The sequence below is a fragment of the Ischnura elegans genome, chromosome 7 (genome assembly GCF_921293095.1).
Source record: "Ischnura elegans chromosome 7, ioIscEleg1.1, whole genome shotgun sequence".
Lineage (NCBI taxonomy): Eukaryota > Metazoa > Arthropoda > Insecta > Odonata > Coenagrionidae > Ischnura > Ischnura elegans.
Window position 1 is genome coordinate 114,929,495 of NC_060252.1, and position 21,859 is coordinate 114,951,353.

General features: G+C 36.9%; 1 protein-coding gene across 3 annotated transcripts; it reads left to right on the forward strand.

Moving 5' to 3' along the window:
• Window positions 1-4: 4 nt before the first annotated feature.
• LOC124161942 lies at window positions 5-18,868 on the forward strand. Of its 3 annotated transcripts, XM_046538208.1 has the most exons (5): window positions 5-196; window positions 233-274; window positions 1,191-1,312; window positions 2,316-2,508; window positions 18,478-18,868. In XM_046538208.1, exons 2-5 carry the CDS (start codon window positions 254-256, stop codon window positions 18,649-18,651), a joined length of 510 nt encoding a protein of 169 aa, XP_046394164.1. In that variant the 5' UTR covers window positions 5-196; window positions 233-253; the 3' UTR covers window positions 18,652-18,868. The 3 variants fall into 3 exon arrangements, 2 of the variants coding, with proteins under 2 accessions (XP_046394164.1, XP_046394165.1); XM_046538209.1 differs by lacking the exon at window positions 233-274 and having other exon boundaries at window positions 5-189; XR_006865450.1 differs by lacking the exons at window positions 233-274; window positions 1,191-1,312 and having other exon boundaries at window positions 5-189.
• Window positions 18,869-21,859: the final 2,991 nt, after the last annotated feature.

The window sequence follows — 21,859 nt, forward strand, 5'->3', positions numbered from 1 at the left end:
TGGAATTGACAGTTGAGCCTCGAATTAGTGATGCGCGTCTCCAACTGCGACAACCGGATAAAAATGTTGTGCAGGAAAAGTTTTGACATTACCTGATAATTCTGAGAGAATGTCTGGAATTACCTGATATTTGAAATGTCAAGATATTTGTAGCAGTTTTAAAGTGTATAGCCATGGAAGGAGAAATCGGTAATGTATCTTTGGAATGTGACGTATCCTTAGCCTGTGTCATGTGCTTTTATCAGCGGTTACCATGGATACGAGCATAACAAAGGTTTAGAAATTGGGTCGAATTATGAATCGAATGCTTATGAGCACTGCGCAATATAGTACATTTTTGGTTTCGTTTATCTCTCAGTGGTCTCAACAGTATTTCTTATTCCAATGATCGTTTGAAAATGTTGTCATCGACTTCTTCAGGTCTTGTTGAAACATCCCTGCGCCAACCTTCGGACAGTCGCTTCATTAATAATGAAACACATAAAATCCATAGAGTCCGTAAGAAGAGCGGCCGACGTAACAATGGGACTAGGTCTGAGGGTCCAGGAAGAATTGATTCAGAAAAAACACGGCGGCGGTCTGTATCACTGTTAGAAATAAAGAATTTAGAGTTCGACCGTAGTGACACTTTAAGAAAAACTAACGATACGAAATCTTTAACGGAAGAATACGACAAAACTGTAAGTTCTGCGCGAAGAAAAAGGCGAGACAAGCATCGGCAGAAAGTCGACGTAAACGGCAAAGGCACAGTTAATGTTATCACCACTGTCATAGGAAATCTAATTGAAGAAGAGACCCATTCCTCCAACAAAACTCAAGGCGAAGAAGATATGTTAGTGGGTGATTGGGAATATACATTTGCCCCACCTAAGCCGAGAAACGTTTCCTGCAAACAATACGTGGAACAGAAAAGCAATAAAAAGTTCTTCCCTCGTCATTTGGTTGATTTTGATGGAGACGAATGTTATCGTGCCCCGGGGCGTTCTTACTCTCCCATAACTGTCGCCATATGTGTTCAGAAATATTTTCGTCCGATTGCCAGCCTTTTCTGTGGTCTCCTGGGTGGTATATGTCTCTGGCAGTGTTGCATGGTTATTACTTTATGAGAAGCATTTTATTGGCACTATTCCTTCTGATACAGGTGTAAATTTTATGGTAGCTTTCTTAAATTTAATTGTTTATAATTCCAGATGACGTTTTGGACTTCTCTAAACCAAGAGTCATTCATGAAATATTTTTCTGATGGTGCACAATCCTTTCAGTGCTTTTTCTATTTTTTGGCTACTATTTCATTGGTGTCGGTTCTTGACAGGTGAGATTTTCCTCTCCATTTTTGTCTAATTTTTGATTCAATCAGTCCTTCATGAATAAGTAGAATTTCAACAGTGCTAGGGGAGAGCTACTTCAGCAGTTGTGGTCGCCCACCAAACAGAAATATACAGGCGCCGACTTATAAAAAATATTGGGGGGGCCCATACCGCGGGTCTTGCCTCGGGAAATTTTCTAAATTTTAGATGAAAAATAGTGAGTTTTAAAGTTTTTTAAAAGCCTTTTCGAGGGGTCATATGATCAATATATTAGAACCCCGAAAACTCGACTCTCTATAACTCGACACTTCGGGAAACTCTACAAGCCTGACACATTTTTTATGCCATTCTTCCATTCTTATAAAATTAGTCATTCTTCCATTTAAATCAACCGGGAGGCAGCTTACATCCCTATTGGCCCGCCAGTTTGTACCCGAAGGTTCACGCACCGGGAAAAGTTCAAAGTGTGTCACAGCCCCGAAACACTATCACGATTCACACCACTTTTTTCAGTTAACCTGTTTAATACCGTAATAATTATTTGTTTTATATCATCACTGAATTTATTTTAAAAGGTAACTATTGTCAAACAAGGAAAATAAAAAATACCAACATATTTTTGTGATTTTACAAAGCATAACATAACTTAATTAATTTCTTGAATTATTGGGGGGGCTCCGCCCCCCCAAACGAATTATTGAGGGGGCTCGAGCCGCCTCAGGCCCCATGGAGTCGGCGCCTATGGAAATATATGATTGTGTTAAAAAATTAGTGGATATAGAGTTTGGACTATTAAGTTACTATTTTGGACTATTAGTGGATATAGACTTGAGTAGAGAACTCCATCAAACCAAACTTCGGATTGATAACTGTTGATGATGACCACTTTTTACACTGATACCTGTCTCTCTCAATTACTTGTGATTAATTTGAAACTTGTATGGATGTGTTTGGTCACTGTAGATTCTTTCGTAAATAACTTTGTATGTACTTCATTTTCTTTTGCAGTTATGATTTCAGTCAATCAACAAATAAAAATTTCTGGTATGCCTTGCCAACCACATCATCTCCTCTGATAATCAGTGTAGTCTTGATGTCATCAGTAGTTTTATCTTTGATTTGTGCGCCATTGGATGACAAGCTTGCTGCTTTGGCCATGAAAAATAACTGGACTTCAGAAAACAACATCACATTATCTTGGGTAAGAAATAATATAGATGGTGAATAAAAATCATTATATAGCTTATTAAAACAACTTGTCTGTTTCCACACTATTTTATTTTTACCAACCATGGTTTCGGCAGCTTGTGCCATTGTCAAGGTCACAAGCTGCCGAAACCGTGGTCCGTAAAAATAAAATAGTGTGGAAACAGACAAGTTGTTTTAATAAGCTATATATCAAAGATTTCCACCACATCACGCCGGACACTTTATCTTTTTAAAATCATAACTGACATGGTTCTTTGAAGGATGAGCCATTATTTTGGGTAAAATGTTTAATTTAAAGGAGCTGAAACCTAAATGACACTGATACACTTAAAAACCCTCATAGCATGTTTACTTTTGAGCATATTTTTTAAAAATTATAAGCGTTTTACTTACCAGAGGTGTTAGTTCTTAGTTTTTGTATGGCATTTGGTGAAACATGCTCCTTTGTGCAGTGGAACCCAGCAGAATCCACAGATATACCAAGTTTCCTTCCCAAGTTTATTAGCAGAAAAAACTCGATGCATCCGTGATGGATATTTCTTCTTCCCATACCCCACTACCTTCTAGTGTGTGTTTCATCATTCCCCCTGCTAGCCTTTCTGGGTTATCCTGCCGAGGCACTCGCTAAGTCGGACTTCCTATCTCACCGTCAGTGTCATCATCGCTGGAAGACGCACTTCTTCCCTCCTCACATTTAGCCCAGCCCTTGGCTACTTCCAAAACAAATTTTTTGCTGGTAAAATTGCCACAAAAAACACATTGTAAACTAGAGATGGGCAAAGTCATTCTTTTCAAAGATTCGATCTTTATGATTCAAGTCACTTGCAAGTGACCCATGGGTGATTCCATCAACTGATTCAATCATTTTGACTGATGACTTGGGATTGGCTGAAATCTCTGATTGAATCAAACAATCAGAAGATTGAAACCAAAAAACCATTCAACGCCATTCATAGACAGATGAAGATCTATCGATTGAAATGAATCGCATGACTTAACCCGGTAACGCCTGAATTTAAAAGTTTCTGCGATTTTTGTGGTAATCATATGTTTTAATACGAATGAAATTCTGAGTCATTCAGTGCAAATTTTATTCTTTTATCTCTAATAGTTACCGAGATACAGCCTGGTACCATATGGTACCGCTAGGCGTTTAAGGGGTCAAAAAATCGAAAATTGAAAAACTTTTCGGAAATCACATTTTTAAGCCAAAAACGTTATATATTTAATATTTTCCGGAAAATACGTTCATTTTCATCCAAAATTACGCTCAAATATCGATAATATTCAATTAATTATTAAATATTATTGTATATAAAATAGAAGTTGATATAATTGACGTAGAAATCAAGAATAACATGATTTTAGTGTTTAACTCAGTCGTTGCCGCACATGGAAATGAACAAAGCAGTCACTGCATTGCATTTCAAGTATTCTGTTCTTATTCTACTGGTTCAGTTTTCAGTAGCACACTATCCCCGCTTGGGCTTGGAGTTATTTGTTGGTTGTGCCCGTCGAACCTATCAGGGGCATTGGAAAGAAGATAGGCGGCTGTCAGTTGAACGCAATATTTGAAACATGAATCAATAACAAATCTATTTCTTTAGCCAAGTACCCCATTCCAGTCGCACTTCTAGTAAATTGAGCACGTCCTTGATATTTTAGGGGATCCTTGTATCCAGCTGTGATTATAGTTAAGCTGAGTTATGTTTTTTCACGATTTCCGAATCAGCACCCATGCGTTAGGCGTCATTGCATCCAGAATCCAAGTAAAAATGGGCCACGAACATTTTGTCGACCCCCACACTATCTTTCCCAATTCCTTTTTCGTAGGCTTTCACATTCCTGAGTTTTACGAAGTAGCTATCTGAGCTATTGATGCACCAAATTTTCTAGCCAAACCTAATTAGCCTCCCCCGCATGAATTGCTAACAGCCATGTCTTCCAAAAGAGAATATTATCGACTCTTTGAAACTCAAGGACTGCTTTTCTCTGAAATATACGCCGAATATTTCTTTAGCCATGCCCATAAAAGGGCGCATTTTCCATATCTTATATGAAATATCCATAGCGGTGTAATCACCGCAATGAATAAACCTACGAAGTTGTAGAAATCTGTTACGTCTCATTGTGTAATAAACAAGATTATTACTGGCGTTTAGTGCTGCCTCACAATAGTGCCTTTTACTGGGAGTCGTTTTATGCCAACTTCTTAAAAGAATTGCAATAAATATTTTCAGTACCTCATGTGTTATATTTGGGTCATAACAGTTGCAGAATAGTACACACCTATTCGACTCTAACACTTAGTGTGTAAGGACATTTTCGTCAAAGAACAGTTCAAATATTCCAGTTGGGGGTGCCTCATGAAACAGTGAGTTGGTAATCAGGATTTCGAGAAATCCTTTCGTACTTTACGATCTCTTCATCATCAAAAGCGCGTCCTTCCTCCCTATTTTTATACCTTTTGGGTGCTTTACGGCTCTGTTCAGTTTCACTGCACTTTTGAAAAATGTTCAGACATTTCTTGAGATAAACTCAGCTGACTGTCCACCTTTTCGAACAACAACTTCAAATTCGAGCAATATTGGCGTCCACTCGATATTCCATTTTCCTAAGTCAGAAGGAAGGTATTCATCCTCTCTTTGCAGCAGCACATGCTATATTATAAGCAGTATGTGTAAGTTATTTCGGTTTTACTAGCACATGAAAGTGTGAAAAGTATCGGAGTGTGATTGAGATAATTGTTAGACAAAAATTAGGATTACGCTGCTCTTGTCGAAGTGATGCCTGTCGCGTGGTCGTCTCTCGCCGCCAGCCATCATTGAATTTTCCCCTTAACAAGCCCCCTTATTCTCCATCATATCCCCTTCCTAATTGAGTACACAAATACTCTTCCTATCCATGTTTTTCTAAATAGGATTCAGGTATGCAATTATACCTCCCACTCCTTGAGCCCTCGTGAGGGTACGAGATGAAAAAATGCGGACAATTTAGAGCCTTATGTACTTGGATGACGTCATTATAACAAAAAAATTAATTTATGTACACATTTAATATGCTGTTATAACATTTAAATAATGCAAAATTTATAATATCAACGATGAAAAATAAATAATTGTAAAATAAATAACTGTTAGAAAACGAAAACAACAGAAATATTCGTATTTACGCTTTCCGCCAAAACATGGTAGTGCAAGCGCCTAGCGGTACCATATGGTACCACCAAAATGTTTTACATCATAACATCCCAAATATTAGGCTCACATACAAAAACCGTGCTTAATATGAAATATACATGTTATAACAATCATAATTACGTAAAAACATCTTCATATTATGAGTACATAAGACGCAAGTAAAGAAAATCGAAATGCTTGCACTAAAAATTCCGTTTTTTTCGCATAGCTGAAAATTCTCAATTTTCAAACGGCTCTAAATACGTTAATTTTAGCTTTAAAAAAGAAAACTTTTCGGGAAAATGTAAATAAAAACATTCTTATTATGTTTAAGCTCTCAAAAACCCAAATAAATTACAATAAGTGACAAAAAAGATACGTTTAGCATTGCGCTACCGGGTGGTACCATATGGTACCGCTAGGCGTTAACGGGTTAAGCAAATTGAAATTGAAGAAACTGATGCCAATAAACGCAACATGGAAACCATAGTCAACTGCTAATTTTAAATAAATCATCTCATTTAATAAAATGCTAATATTTAGCGACTTGGTATTTTGAAAACACGGAGAATTATTTTTGCTTTGATTCATTTTTGGAGAGATTTACGAAGTTGGAAGGAAATGTGTTCCATGAAAACATTCATGCATGCATTTTAAAAGCATGTCTGAATAAAAAGAAATCTGATTTAGGATTTAGCATGCTACATCCAATTGATCTTTTCTCATTCATTTCTAATTCCGCTCCTGAATCACCCTACACTGATACTCATTGCCACACTGAAAATGTCGAGTGTGCAAATCATAGACGTGCAAAGTGCAATGTTTAATTTCAAGCAGAATGTTTTTCACACATTTCATCAGAAGTGACTATGAAAAGTAAAATAAGCAATCAAAGTTTTGAAAAGTTGTTTTTTTAATCACAGGATTTTTCCCAGTGTCGCAGAAACCCAATATGTTAACATTATGTAACTCATATTAGGATGAATATAACAATTTTTTTCGAAAATACATCTTAATAAGATCAAAGTAATCTAGGAAATACGAAAAAAAACAAAGTTAAAAGCCCCTCGTACAGTCAGGGGAATTACCGTAAACTGGGACAACTTTTTATTTCTTTTTCAACTGCTATATTGTATCATAAGCCTTAGCCTTATTAGCCTTGGTCTCTTCTTTCGAAATTTGTGAACAAATGACAACTTAAGTAAACCTTTATACATTAAAAACTTTCTCAACGGAGTTATACTCAGTGGAAACCTCACTAAAACAATGGAAAAAATAATTTTAACAAAGAAAACTCTTTCCTATACAAAGGTACACAAAGATATGTACTAAGAACAATGTACATGGAATGTGATGGTCATTCTCCTATTTTTTCTTCCTTTTGCAAGTCCCCCCAGTATGATTCAATGGAAGTACAGTAAAACCTCTATGTAGTGAACCTCTTTACATCGTAAACCTCCATACTTCGTACCAACCCTCTGGTCCCGTCAGATTTACATGTAAATTTATAGGAAAACCTCTATATAGTGAACCTCTTTATCTCGTAAAACCTCCATACATCGTACCAACAAGACAGCCCCGAGGCGGCCTAACTACCTCCGCAAATCGTACCGAGACAACTAGAGACCATTAATGCAGCCGCATTTACCTACATGGAATGACATTTTCAGCGATAAATGTTTCACGCTTATTTTTTTCTTATACGCCTTAAATAATTTTCACGTTAACCATTAGTTAGGGCATCCAACTATCCTAATAATATTAAGTGACGGTAAATGAAGACAGAACACATCGTTTTCTCTCGAATCACGGTCAAAATCACGCGACAACACTCGCTTTCTTTTACTGATGGCTTTATTTTCTTGTAAGTGCCTACATACTATGTTCAGTTAATAAAAGAGGCGACCAGTGCAGCCTAAAATCACTTACTGACGGAAATATTTCAACTAACTTCACTCCCATCCATGGAGACCGAATTGCTACTTCCGCTTCTAAAATTAAAATATTTCGAGAATTTTCCGCGACTTGAAATAAATCAAATACAGTTTCGCAATTATTTTATTCCCATATTTCCCGGTGTAGCACTTTCTTACTACCGCCTTGGTAATTTTTTCGATGCTTTCGTGAACGATCGTGGTTTAAAATTTATTGCGCTTAGCGACAGTCATGTGTCTTGCCTGCGTATTTATGCTGCGAAATCTGACTATTCCATCGGGAGTCCGGGACGTCAATTTCTAGCAATACTGAACGAACATCAATCCATGGGCGGCAGTTTTAGGTGAAGGAGGCAGCTAATTAGCTGATATGCGGTAGGGCAATGAAATTTTTTACCGTCGCCGCCGCATTCTGAAGTGGTTCGCCCAGCATTCTCACCGGGAAATCACGTCCTTTGGCAGACCTAGCGTTTCTGTGTGCCCTCGACAGAGTTTTTCTTCGGAACGCTACGTGCATTGTATTTTGGAGAGAGGGAATTCAACAAAATTTTCAAAATTACGCTCAATTTTTTGTCTATTTTTTTGCGGTAGTCACATGTTTATTTATTTTTTTATAATCTTTAACAAGTCACATGTTATAAGAATGATAAATCAATTCTAAAAGATATAATAAGGAATATTTTCAATTATTTGCCATAAATATGAAAAAATATGAAAATTACTTAATTAATCATAGGCTGATGATGGATTCGAGAAATAAAAGAAGGCGACTGCTTGACTTCACCACATAATTAGCAATTTTCCAAGCCATCAACGAGGACAGGCAGAAGGCAGTGACCTTTGGAATATGTACCATCATTCACCCTCGTATCTATTTTAAACAACCGAGGAAAAACAGAAGAAACTGTATACCTAGGCTGCACAAATAAATAAACTTAGGCAGTTAAATACGAGGATGAAGAAATTATGTTTAGAAATATAAAACTATTGTTCTTTCCTCCGAACACTATTAGTAAATTACAACCCTTAGACCAGGGAATTATTTCTTAGGTCAAAAGGCATTAACAAAAACAGCCAGTGATTTATTTACAGTGAAAATGGCATTAAAAAGTGCTCGTGGAATTGAAAACATTATTTCGAAAGAGTTTGAAAAAAATTTTAAGCAAATCCATTAACTAATTTATTTTCTAAAAAAGCCTCTTGAACAATTTACTTTTACCTTTGTGTAACCATTAAATTGTAAATATATGTTCACTTATGCATACCTATATATTTAAATATATTAATATAATGGCTTAAAAGACAGTAGCACCTTTCATTTCCCAAGGATATGAAAAAATGGTGCCTACCACTAAAACCTCTCTATAGTGAACCTCCATACATCAAATTGCCCAAAATTTGGTCCCCCCCATTACGATGTAAAGAGGTTTTACTGTACTTGGAAGTGATTGGTCCTTCACCATCAGGTGTGATTTGTCCACGGTTTCTCCTGGTGCCATATTAATTTTCTGTCGCACCTTCCTCCCCACAGAATCCAAGATATATTTGACGATGAGCCGCGGATCAATGGCATCAAAAGGAATTCCCCAATCTGCGAAACAAGCGCTTGTTCGAGGATTTCTTCCTCTTCATCCTTGCTCAATGCCGTATGGCACCCTGGATTCTTTGAATAGCAACCTTATTTTCAATTGTCCTACGTGGGATATTATTGTTTAGAGCTTCTTTTCCACTGCTCATTTCATCGTTAATTACTATAAAGACAGGAAAATGCAGCATGTCATCATATTTTCAATACCTGCAGCCTCCCAACTTGGTACTAATGTATAATGGCATCTGAACGGCCTATAAAACAAACACGAAAAACACACCCTTTGGAAAATGTGTAATAGAATTTGAGAAATAACAATATTGTAAGCTGAAATATTGAAGGGCAATGTTGTCACATTTCTACCAAGCTTCCATGTGCAACATTGCCAAGTTATACTATTAAACCAAAAACAACATATGTACATTTTACCATTTTAAGTGATTCTGAAAGTAAATTATATGCTCTTTTGAACAATACCAGAAGTTTTTACGTACGTTTGAGTAAATTGCCAGGACAAAACACTTACATAGACTCAAAATATTCCTAGATCCTCACAGGAAAAACCCTCGTCCCAAATCAAGGCTGCCCCTTCCCCCTTTCCCCCACCACCTCTCCCTATTTCAGTCCGTGTTTAACCCTCACCCCCGCTCTTTCAACCAGTCCTTTTCCTTTCCAATAGATGTCCCCACAGTCACCTGTGTACTTTGTGTATAAATTTATGATGCATGCAAGATCAGTCACCTGACGATGTAACCAAGTTACGAAACCCGGGTCGTGCCCATAATTAAATAACAGTGAACCTTACAAAGTTTTATTTCCTTACTGCCAATATGGAGAGGTTTCACAAAGTAAAGCCTGAAGTTATTAGTCTAAATATTCCATTTTACACGACAAAAACAAAACAATAATTATGACCTGCAAACAACTCGCAACTATATTTTGGAGTACAATAAGTACATGGGAGGAGTAGATAAAGCTGATATGTACTTGGGTTACTTTTCAGTACTAAGAAAAACTATAAAGTGGACAAAAAAATTGGTGTTGTGGTTGTAGCAGTCGTCGATGTAGGCTGCTATCAATGAAGATTCGCTGGAATGGTTTGGACGATGTTTATTGATTCGTGTACAATTCCACACTGAACTGCCGGCCGAAAGGCCGCAGTATTTATTCAATTTGCCCACTTCCAGAATGTTTATCTTACTTTTCTTGAGCATTAAAGAAACTATCTTACTTTTCTTGAACATTAAAGAAACTATCTTACTTTTCTTGAACATTAAAGAAACTTCTAGAAGGGAATTCTAGAAGACCAGAAAAATTAAATAATAAGACTTTCCGGCACGGAGAATCGAACCCGGGCCGCCCGCTTGGGAGGCGACCGCGCTACCGCTGGGCTATCTGGACTGTTGGAAGGAAGTGATGACGGAGCGCAGTTTAACTTGCCTCCGGGCAAGCGGTGTGGCGGCGAGGCAGGAGGTGCGGCCGCCACATGGTTGATCAACTGTGCCCTATTTAATTCTTTTGTGGCAAACAAAATGTTAAACACTTCTAGCAATTTTACCAGCAAAAAATTTGTTTTGGAAGTAGCCAAGGGCTGGGCTAAATGTGAGGAGGGAAGAAGTGCATCTTCCAGCGATGATGACACTGACGGTGAGATAGGAAGTCCGACTTAGCGAGTGCCTCGGCAGGATAACCCAGAAAGGCTAGCAGGGGGAATGATGAAACACACACTAGAAGGTAGTGGGGTATGGGAAGAAGAAATATCCATCACGGATGTATGAAGTTTGTCCTGCTAATAAACTTATGAAGGAAACTCGTTATATCTGTGGATTCTGCAGGGTTCCCCTGCACGAAGGAGCATGTTTCAACAAATACCATTCAACAACTAAATACTAGCACCTCAGGTAAGTAAAATGCTTCAAATTAAAAAAAAAATACTTTAAAAAGTAAGCATTCGATGAGGGTTTTTGTGTATCAGTGTCATTTAGGTTTAAGCTCCTTTAAATGCCCGGTCCTACACGATGAGATTGAAATTAAATATGTACCCAGTCTGCAACGTGTTAAGAGAAATAATTGTACGTAAATGAATTTTTTATATGATATCCAAAATATTTTTCTTTCAGCATTTTATTGTGAAAATGGTTTTAATTTACTTTTAATTTTTTACTATTAATTGATGAAATTGTTTATTTTTTGTTTTAATTGTTTAATTTTCTTAGAAAAAAAATGTGCCTTGTTTTTGTGCTAAAGGGAGGAGGCTATTAAAAAATGGTTCATTCATTCAGATCCTCAAGTTTGGTCAGGGCCCCACTGTGTTACACATAGTATATGGCCTTACCTGTTGAAGGTGTAACTGACACAAGTTGTTGTGGGGCCCCTAAGGATGAGAGTGGCACCAGCCTCTGCCTCTTCATCTTCTATTTCATTTCCAGTAATGCCAATTTGTTAGGGCACCCAGTGAATTAGTGGTTGACATCAGCTAGCCCAGGGGTCGGCAACCTTTTGAGTCGGAAGAGCCAAAAATTACAATTTACAAAATTTAAAAGTTTTAAAGAGTCACAAAAATGTTTCTTGCCAACAATAAATAGCACTCGCATAAATATTATTTTTTGATTAAAAAAACGAATCTATTTATTCTAAAGAAAAATATCTATTTATCCTTATATACATAAGTAGTGTTTTTTACAACAAATTAGGTAGTGTATCAGGTGTGTGTAAAAGTCTTTACCGGATTTTTCGCAAAATAAAACACGTTATTTTTAAGTATTTACTTAAAATTTATTTAATCAAACTATTGACCATTCGATTCTATACATCTTACCATCTCTGAAGTAAATTATGGATAACATTCTAAAAGAATTGTAACTCCTGTGAGTTAAACCATTAATTAACCCATTTTTTAACTTCTTTGAAATTGGCAAAGTGTTGCTCTGCAAGCACATGTCCTATCGATGTGAAAATAAAAACAAACAATAACATACATTTCAAAAATTTAAACTTTATTAAACAATGTAACTTGTACTTAAAAATAAAAACAGACAAATTCAATGGGAGCATTGGCTTTGCATGGTTTTGGAAAGTTCGGATAAATTTGGCTCATAACTTGTTGTTTTAAGTTTCATTCACGACTCCAAATTTTCATTTGTTAGTTGGCTTCTTACTTTACTTTTAATTATATTCATGCAAGAGAACGCTTGCTCGCACGAATTTGTCGATCCAAAGATTGTCAGTACTCCAAATGCCAACTTCCTCACCTCACTGTAGGAATTTGGAAGATTATTCCATGCGTCGAATATAAGTGCCTCAACTCGCGGCAATTCATTTAAAGCTGTCCATTTTTGTTGCGTTACATACATATATTTCTGGACCTCCAACTCTTTCAACTTGCTTTTCAACTCTTTAAAATTTCCACTCCACAAAGCTTTACTTTTTAAATCGATCAATTGCATTTCTAAAGATCCAGTATCAACTCAATGGCTCAATGTGGATTTTGTCACTACTTGTGCTGAGAGGATTTACTATGAATGCTCAGAGATGGGCAAAATACATGTCAAATGTATTTTAGATACAAAATACAAATTACTTTTAAAATCTGTATTTCAAATACAAAATACAAATTACTTCGAAAAATTGTATTTTCGATACAAAATACAAATGTAATTTCAAAATACTCTATTAAAATACGAAATACATGCCTTCACCGAAGTTCTTACCTAATAAAAAATTAAAATAAATTCAAATATGAACTATTTTTATAATGAGAGGCTCAAACATTCTGGCAACGTATCTATAGGAAACTGACAATTTGACCATTATCCATGGCGAAATGTCTTAAATAAAATGGAGAAAAATGTCTCCTGCACCTTTGGGAACAGCGTCAGATTCTACAAGTCCCCTCCACAAATTACTCAATGCAAAACTTCGTTTCGCAAAATACTCCACACGCGACTACGTTTTGCAAGTATACAAGGGCCTACGGGTGTTACAGAAGTAAATTAAGGGGAAATATATTGTCCCATAGATGACAGGCTAATACAGACTCATTCGGGATCCCTGCCATCTCATCGCACGCTCTTTCTACTTATGCACAAAAAACATTGCATGTATTTTTATTTTGAATGTATTTTAAAAATACAAACTACTCTTTAGATGTATTTTCGTTACAAAATACAAAATACTCTCAGAAAATGTATTTCCGATACAAATTACAAACTACAAATGTATCGAAAATACATATTTCAAATACAAGTATTTTCGATACTGCCCATCTCTGTGAATGCTAGAGTGGTTTTGTTGGTTTTAAATTGCTGAAATCTGTCAGCAAATTCATCTTTAATTTTTTTTTATAACTGTGCTGAAGTAAATCGTGTCAACAGTTGCACTTGTTTTATCGCGATATTGCTTTAGAAATTGAAAATGGAGCAATTTACCACTCTGAATATCTTCTGCAAAAATAGTTAATTTTTCTTCGAAACAAACCAAAACATAGACTGGGTTTCCCTTTCCTTGCAGTTTTAGATTCAGCTCGTTTAATTTTGCCGTGAAATCTACCATGAAATAAAATTTTTGCAACCATTTGCCGTTCTCTAATTCAGGGTGATTAATGCCTTTTTCATTGAGGAATGTATTTGTCTCATTTAAGCACAAAGCAAAACGTTTCAGCACCTCACCTTTGGAAAGCCATCGCACTTTATTGTGAAGAAGGAGGTCGGAATACTGAGTCTCTATTTCATTTAAGAATTCTTTAACCGATTTATGCCGAGAACTTTTTTTTTGTAAAACTTAATAAATTTTTGCAGTTTCTGTATCATTGCCTTATCCTGATCATCGAAAAAATACTAAAAAAATTCTGTGCCCTTTACTTTAGGAAAAAAAGGATGGGTCGTTAACGACCCTTTCGGCACATATCCGCATTTAATGGTGAAAAATTTCCTAAAAGAAAAAATGAATTAATACACGCAAAAAACTTTTATTACGTCCTAGAAATGTACAAAATACGAAAATATTACATAATTAATGTAAAATCATTTTTCTTTATGAAATATAATTACATTATTTGAATTTCTCAATTAGGTGAATACATTTTTAATGAAATTTATTTTTGGTGATAGATACAAAAACACCTATCATGAAGCGGAACCTTGCACTTGAGGCATGCTTTTACTGTCTTACTCTTGCACTCAGCACACCGTCTTCTAGCCTGACCAGTCGTAATTAGATGTCCTGCTCTTGCTGGGTTTTGAATTCGGGAGGAGAAATTCTGGGGACCGGGCGTTTTGGGTGCCACGCCGTATTTCTGTAAAAGAGCTTGTACTACTGCTCGGCGGAATGCAAGGGAGTCCAGTGTAAGCCCTTTCTCCCGGCTTAAAATCCAGGCATTGCTCATGGAAACATCTAATAGCCACATTACTATTGGCATATACCATTTTTTCCCCCTGATTCCTATTCTGTAATTGGAAATGTTGTTGTCCATTAAATCAACACCCCCCATGTTCTTGTTATAATTCGAAATAACAAAGGGCTGATTGATTTTTATTTTGCTCTTAATCGAAACTGAGTAACGCTGAGCCTGTTGAAGAGGGAAAACCCCCATGTCGTTCGACAGCATGTACACAACATTATTATCTTTTCATGCAACAGCGGCCAAGTTATCCTTTTTGTCAACTACGGATTCATTGGAACCTCTTGATCTTTTCTTCATGGTGTTTTTTTCGGGCAATGGACATTTATCCATTCTGTTTACCCTAACTGTCCCTGTCGCCTTCATACCTTTTCATCGCATTCCTGACATGAGCTTTGCGCTAGTAAAGAAATTATCGAAATAAAAAGAAAACGATGTTCCGGGGAAATTTTTTTCTAATACGTCTGCAAACTGGTATACCACTGATTTACCCAGACCTAAAGCGCGAGGCCTCTCAGAAGTCCCGTTGCATCGGCGACCCTGATACAAATCTGCATGTAGACAGTACCCTTGACGCTGCGCAAGCACCCAAGCCTTGTATCCGAAACGGATTGGCTTACCGCGGATGAATTGCTTGCACCTATGTCGGCCGAAATAAGGAATCATCGATTCGTCAACGGAAACATTTGTTTCATCAGTTGCATTACAAATAAATATTTCGTTTAGTTTGTCTAGCAGCGGTCTAACTTTCGCCATTTTGTCGCCAACCTGTAGGTTTTCATTATCACAAACGTGTAACAAAGTCAAGATCTTTTCATATCGATCCCTGCGCATGGAGTTTGAGACCATTACATTGTGTACATCATCTGTGGTTTCCCAAAACATTCGGCGACGCGGGAGTGGGACATAACCACTAAGGTACAGGATTCCGATGAACACATACATTTCATCTCGAGAGAGTTGTAGTGATTCATTTTTCTTATGAGCAGCGTAATTGACGGTATATTCAACAATTGCGTCTATAACCTCTTTGCTAAGAAATATTTGGAGGAAATCGAGAGGATGGTTTCTCTTTGAGATAGTGGCAGCATTTTTGTGACAAATATGAGCATTTTGAAAAGTATGAGAGGACAGGTCACCAGATTCCCATTTCCTCACTGTTGGATTTGATCTTGTACTGCATCCCGTCGTCGGATTAGGCTCACCGCATTCGCTGGTATCCCCATCATTTTCATCACAGCTACCGCCATTATCCAGATCTAGAGTAACCAGCTCCGCTTGCGCTTGCAGTTGGCCCCGATTGAAACTGTCAGGGTTATTGCATTCTTCATCCCCTGAGTCCTCATCAGTAACCTCACCATCGTCGTCTGGAGCAGTGATATAAATATCTGCACCAGAAAGAGGTATTTAGTCGTCATCCTGTTCCAATACCTCAATTATCTCGGCAACTGTCATATGGACTGACCTGTGGTTATGAAATGTATTTTGAGGCACAAAATCAGAATTGATCTAAACTATTACACGCAAATGAGGCATTCGATAGATTGAAATGCAAAAAAAATCAGACTGTGAGAGTGAATATGAAATATATAAATTGAGTCTAATTGTAAGAAATAAATATATACTGAAAAAATATCAAAGAAAGCGTTTCAACATGTACATATTCATGTGAGTTATCTATCGGATTTGTGGTAGCCAGCTCCAAAAATGGGAAAAATTGCGAATTGCGGGACTGTGCCGAAAGGGTCGTTACCGACCTACAATTAGTATCAAAAGCAGTAACTCCACCGTGAACCAAAATATTACGATAAAATTTCATACTTGTACACCCTCATATATTAGTAACTCTTAAATGTGCAAAAATTGCAAATATGATTATTACATATTACGCTACTTATGATTTAGCGCGACGAGAACACTGCTCTTTTTCCATCCTGAATGTGAGCGTCCACACCAGAGACTCTAGTTGAAATGATGGGCATTGAAAGGTACGAATCACTCGAAATATCTTTCTGCAACTTTGCCCATGCAGCCAAATTTTTCTAATGTGATACTTTGTCTCGGAGTGAATTTTTTTCTGAATGGGTCGAAAACGACCCGTTTGGCATAAATGGGTTAAACTGACGATGGTAGAGTGGTTTTGACAAGGTGCTGTTAACAATCTTGATTACCAAATTCATGACCTCAACTATTTCGGCCGGAAATCTTTGGACTCAAAGCGCTTCTTGGTATATTATGCAGTGAAACGTAAGAATTTCGTGATTTATTTTGCTCTGAAGAATCGTTGTTTTCCCTTTATTTTTTCCTGTCATACTTTTGACTCCATCAGCTGCTATTGAAACGATTTTATTTAAATCAATCTTATTATCTTCGAGGCATTTTTGCTCGGCATTTGCTATATCTTCCCCTCTAGTTTGTCCCGAGAGCGGTAGCAATCCTAGAAGTTCTTCTTTTGGTCCTTGGGAGGACATATACCTGACAAAAAGGGCAACTTGTGCCATGTCTGCTGGCTTACGTCGTGAACCGTGGTTCGCGCCGGACTGGCCCCCACTTCTTTTGCACATCCACAGCACAGCGGCGACGGCGTCTTTCGAGAGCTTGCTTCTACCATACTGACGACAGTGACAATGCGTGTCACGGGGGAAAGGTGGAGTGAAAAGCGAGTACAATGGGCTGAGAGAGAGAAATGGTGCCCAATCCTCGTTAGTCGATTCAAAATCGTTTGTAAATGTTTTTTTTTTAATAAGTAATATTTGCGTATGTAACTAAAGAGCCGCAGTTTCATATCGAAAGAGCCGCATGTGGCTTGCGAGCCGCAGGTTGCCTACCCCTGAGTTAGCCTAATGAATGAGTGTTTTGAGACTTGCAGGTAGAAGCTTAGAAATGCATCAAGTTGATGACTGGGCTTTTAGGGCAGCCTGACTCTTGGTACATACGTAATTGCATCGGTCTATATTGCAGTCCCTTTTTCTCAGCAGTATGTGCATTAGGGTTGGCCAAAAAAGGTTTGTTTTCCTGATCAAATTTGCCATTTGCGGGAAAGTTGCAAATTGATTTCAGGATCTCGTACACAGAATTTTTTATGAATCGTATATTAACCACTGCTGCCCGAGCTCTAAGGTTTAAAATGTTGCTAAAAACCAGGCTGATTTCAGAATCAAATGGTTATGAAGGCTAATTTTATGTAAATATGGGATCTGTATCTATTCTAAGTATTATCTGTATTCTAAGTATTTGTAAATGTGCCTGGCACTCTTTGTGAGGATTGGTTGGCAAAATTTTCACGTTTTCATAATGGTATGTGTGTAGAAGGTTAAATGTGCTTAATCTCAGTTTTTATGTTCATTTTTGCAACAGAACATAATTTGAAGTGTCAAGTTTATTTCAAGATCTCTCTTCTTGCAGTGCAAGAGTTAATGTCAGCGATATTCTTTCACTTAGTATTTATATTTTGATGAATTATTTAACTTTACCATTTATAACTTTAATTGTCTTTCTGAAAAAAATACAAAATCTTCATTAAACTTGAAATAATATTGGTTCATTCAAACCTTGTGATATCATAGTTGTTGAAAATGTTTAAAGTTTAGCCTTAAAAGCTGGAGTTAAGCTTAAATGCTATATTTTGACTTTTGTGGACACCCGATTTAGCGCTGAAGTGAGGATTAGCATGCTCTACATTATTCGGCATTTATATAGTTGATGTGAATAAATACCTTGGGAGCATTTTAGAGCTGGTGTTATTCTATATCTGATTACCTTTTTTTTATCTGTTGAAATGGGTGAATGTTTGTGCATGCGATGTTTGACTTTGAATGGTTTGAGGCTCACCCTTTTTAATGGTGGCTCCTTCTAATTCCAGGTTGATTGGGATCTGGAGTGGTGGGTAACCTTTAACTACGTTAGGTGTACTGGTGCTGTATTGACGTGGATACTGTTTTGTGTCGGCCTGGGTCCTGATGCTCTTTGGAACCAGCTATTTGACTTGTTGAATCTGTCAAAGAAGAATGAAGAGGAAATTTCCGGAAGTAAATGAGTTATGAGTAAGGGAACTGGAACTGTGGCACTGCTTTAGCACATCGGAAGAGTTTCTTATGTAGTCTCTATGCGGTGTGATCGACAGTATTTAAGGGATAAACATTCTCAGCTATCTTCCGATTAAAATGGGCATTTTTATAGGTAGGTTGAGAATTCTAATGTAACATGTTGATAATAATGTAAAATAGTGAAAATGAAATATAATTTTGATTCTCTTGGGGCTGTTTTCATATAAAACCATAATTTTACTATTTTATTCCAATGGATCAATAGGCTACACATCAAAATATATTTTACGCTAAGTGTTAAAAAATTTATAGAAATTGCTTTAAGTATTCTGTCTTACTGAAAATGTTAAGCAGCAAAGTTACTATTAAATTAAAAGAAACTTGTGTTTGGACTGACTGCCAGAAATATACAAGAAAAAAGGGGTAGAAATTGAGAGTGGTTAATTCTAATTAGGGACCCTGAAAAGTGGTAAATCAACTCGAGGGAAAGCGGTGTAAAAATCATAACCTGAGCGGAGCAAAAATCGCTAATTTCATGCTCCGGCGGTGAAAAAAATATTTATACATATACTTCTCAATTTGAGCAAACAAAGAATTGTATTAGAGACAAAAAAATTGATTTTTCTAACTTATTCTATATAATCTTCATTGATAGTTAATAAAATACACTGTGATATACACCCATGCCTCGTATGACGCAAGGGATGCGTTCCTTGGGGTCTTTGCACTATATGAATTTGCATTATACGAGAGTGTTTTAACATTGGGAAGATGGGGATGCATTCCTGGTATCATAGGTGTTGGGTATCTAATTTCCTTTAAACCATAGATATTCCCATACACCTTAGAATACCTTATTTATATAAATTTTATAGTTTAAAGTATCTTTAAATATAGTAGGGTTGCATTCAAAGACTTTTATTCACGTTTAAAAAAATTCGTACGTGCTTTTGAAATTCCCTCCTTTCATGCGGGTGGGCTAACATCTGCTATTTGAGGGGTTCGTATTGCATTTCCGGCAGTTGACGATTTTTCAAACCATTCTAAAAACAACTATTGTGTCACCGAGGCCCTTTTGTTGCTCATCAAATGACAGGCAAATGCTATTTTGAATGCCATTTCATAGCTAGCGGAGTTTATGAATGATAAATCATTTTAATTTGAAGTCCAAGGCATTAGGAGCTACGTGAAACAGTCTTTAAATGCCTTGAAACCTGACCCAGGTTTTCCTTCCCTGAAAATGAATGAACGAGAATGCATTCTTTTCCAAAACAATATTATCTCGTCAACACTAAAAACTAGTTGAGGGGGAAAGGAGCTGCTTTCAATCAAAGCTTTGAGTTCATCTGAAAATGTTGTGCTGACTACACTATCAACACTTGCAGATTCACCTCATATCGCCGCACTGAAAATACCTGCTTGCCGTTTAAAATTCTGAAACCAACCGGAGCTTTCACTAAATGTCTCAGAGCAATTACCACCCTCGTCTTTTTGTACAGATTCACAATGAACTTTCCGTATGTCTTGACCGCTTGGTTGAAGTTGGTGCGGCTGAGGTCACTGATGTTTTAACTTCGTCTTTATGCAGAATAAGGCATCGTGAGTTTAAACTTCCGCGCAATATTGCTTTGACGCTCTCCATTTCAAAGCAATTGATCTCTTTCAATTTTTCTTCTAGGTTTATGATTTTTCTTGATAACTTCTTGATTTTTTTACCTGCATTCCTATTTTTTGCCATTTTCTCTTGGTTTTTACTCTGTATGGCTCTATCAAAATCACCTTCTACTGCTGAACTTTATTCCTGAGACGCAGACGGCCTATGACTGCTGGGAGGGAATGAAGCCATTGTGTTTGAGACTATAGTGGACCCTTTTATGTGTTGAAGCTATTCACACGCAACTCGCCCACCGCTCCATTTCTCCCCCGTGAATACCGATGACCTTGAAGGCACAGACCCTCTTCCTGGAAGTCAATTGACCGATTACCTATGATGGCAAAAATTACGTCTCAAACTGTATTGCTTCAAAGAAACTCATTTCCAATAGCCCCACGTTAATTAATGATCTAAATTAACTATTGTCATTCTGTTAAGGAGACGAGATAGATTACTTCGGTAGGCCGGCTATCTGGACCCAATGACGAGTAATACTTTTGGCCATTGCACAGCAATGGATTTTGATTAATATATAAATAAAAAAGAAGATTTGAGGCTAGCAATTCTATTAATATGCGTCAATTTCGTGTACTTAGCGCAAGTTCACGTTTTATCATGAGAGCGTTTAAGTTTTTCTTTCGCTGTATCGAAATTGCGCTAATCGAAATTAGGCTATTCGAGGCATGGGTGTACACAAAATACAGCAGACTCCCGATTATCCGGCTGCGGTTTATCCGTGCATGATTTTCACTCTCGCTCAATTTTTTTCCGTGATCTTTATAAAAAAATAAAATCTGACGCGAAATCATCGGAATTACTGCATTAGTGCTAGGATAAAAACCGGGCTTATTATTTCCATTAGAATCCCCTTTGTAAAATGGAAGTGATCGCATGCTAGCTGCATTCACTGGAGCACCGTGTTCCTGTTTTCCAAGCCTTGCAGTGTGCGACCGTGCTCTGCTAAAAAAACTGGTGAAGAAAGCTCTCATTGAGTCCGGGAAGCACTCTGAAATAACAGAATAACTGCAGAAATAATAATATATTGTATTTTTTTAGGTAAATTATGAGCATTACAAGACATTTAAGTGGAAGAAAGACACGAACTACAATCAACAGCATGAATCATCTTTTAGAAATGGCATTTGTGCACTTGTTAGCTATGAAATTAATAACTACCACACTTTCGATGTAATAAACCAAAAACAGTATGTAATTTCTAACCTTACATTTCTCCATTTTTCATTGAATGTAAACAAATGTTTGCTCATGTGGAAAGAAGACGTAAAGAAATCGACTTTTCAAAAATTACTTTCTAAATTTCTTACCTTATCTTTATCAGTTATTTGTTTAATTTCCTTTATCTTCTTTTCCAATTTAGCTTCTCTTGCTTGCATAAACAAAGGTGTTGCTATGATTATTTGTTTTTATGATCGCTGCGCCACCATTGGATTTTGGTGGCCGTTTTTTGAACTAATCCCCATACTCAATATTATATGAATAGACGGATAAATAATTGGAAATTTAGTGTTTTCATAATTTTTCCT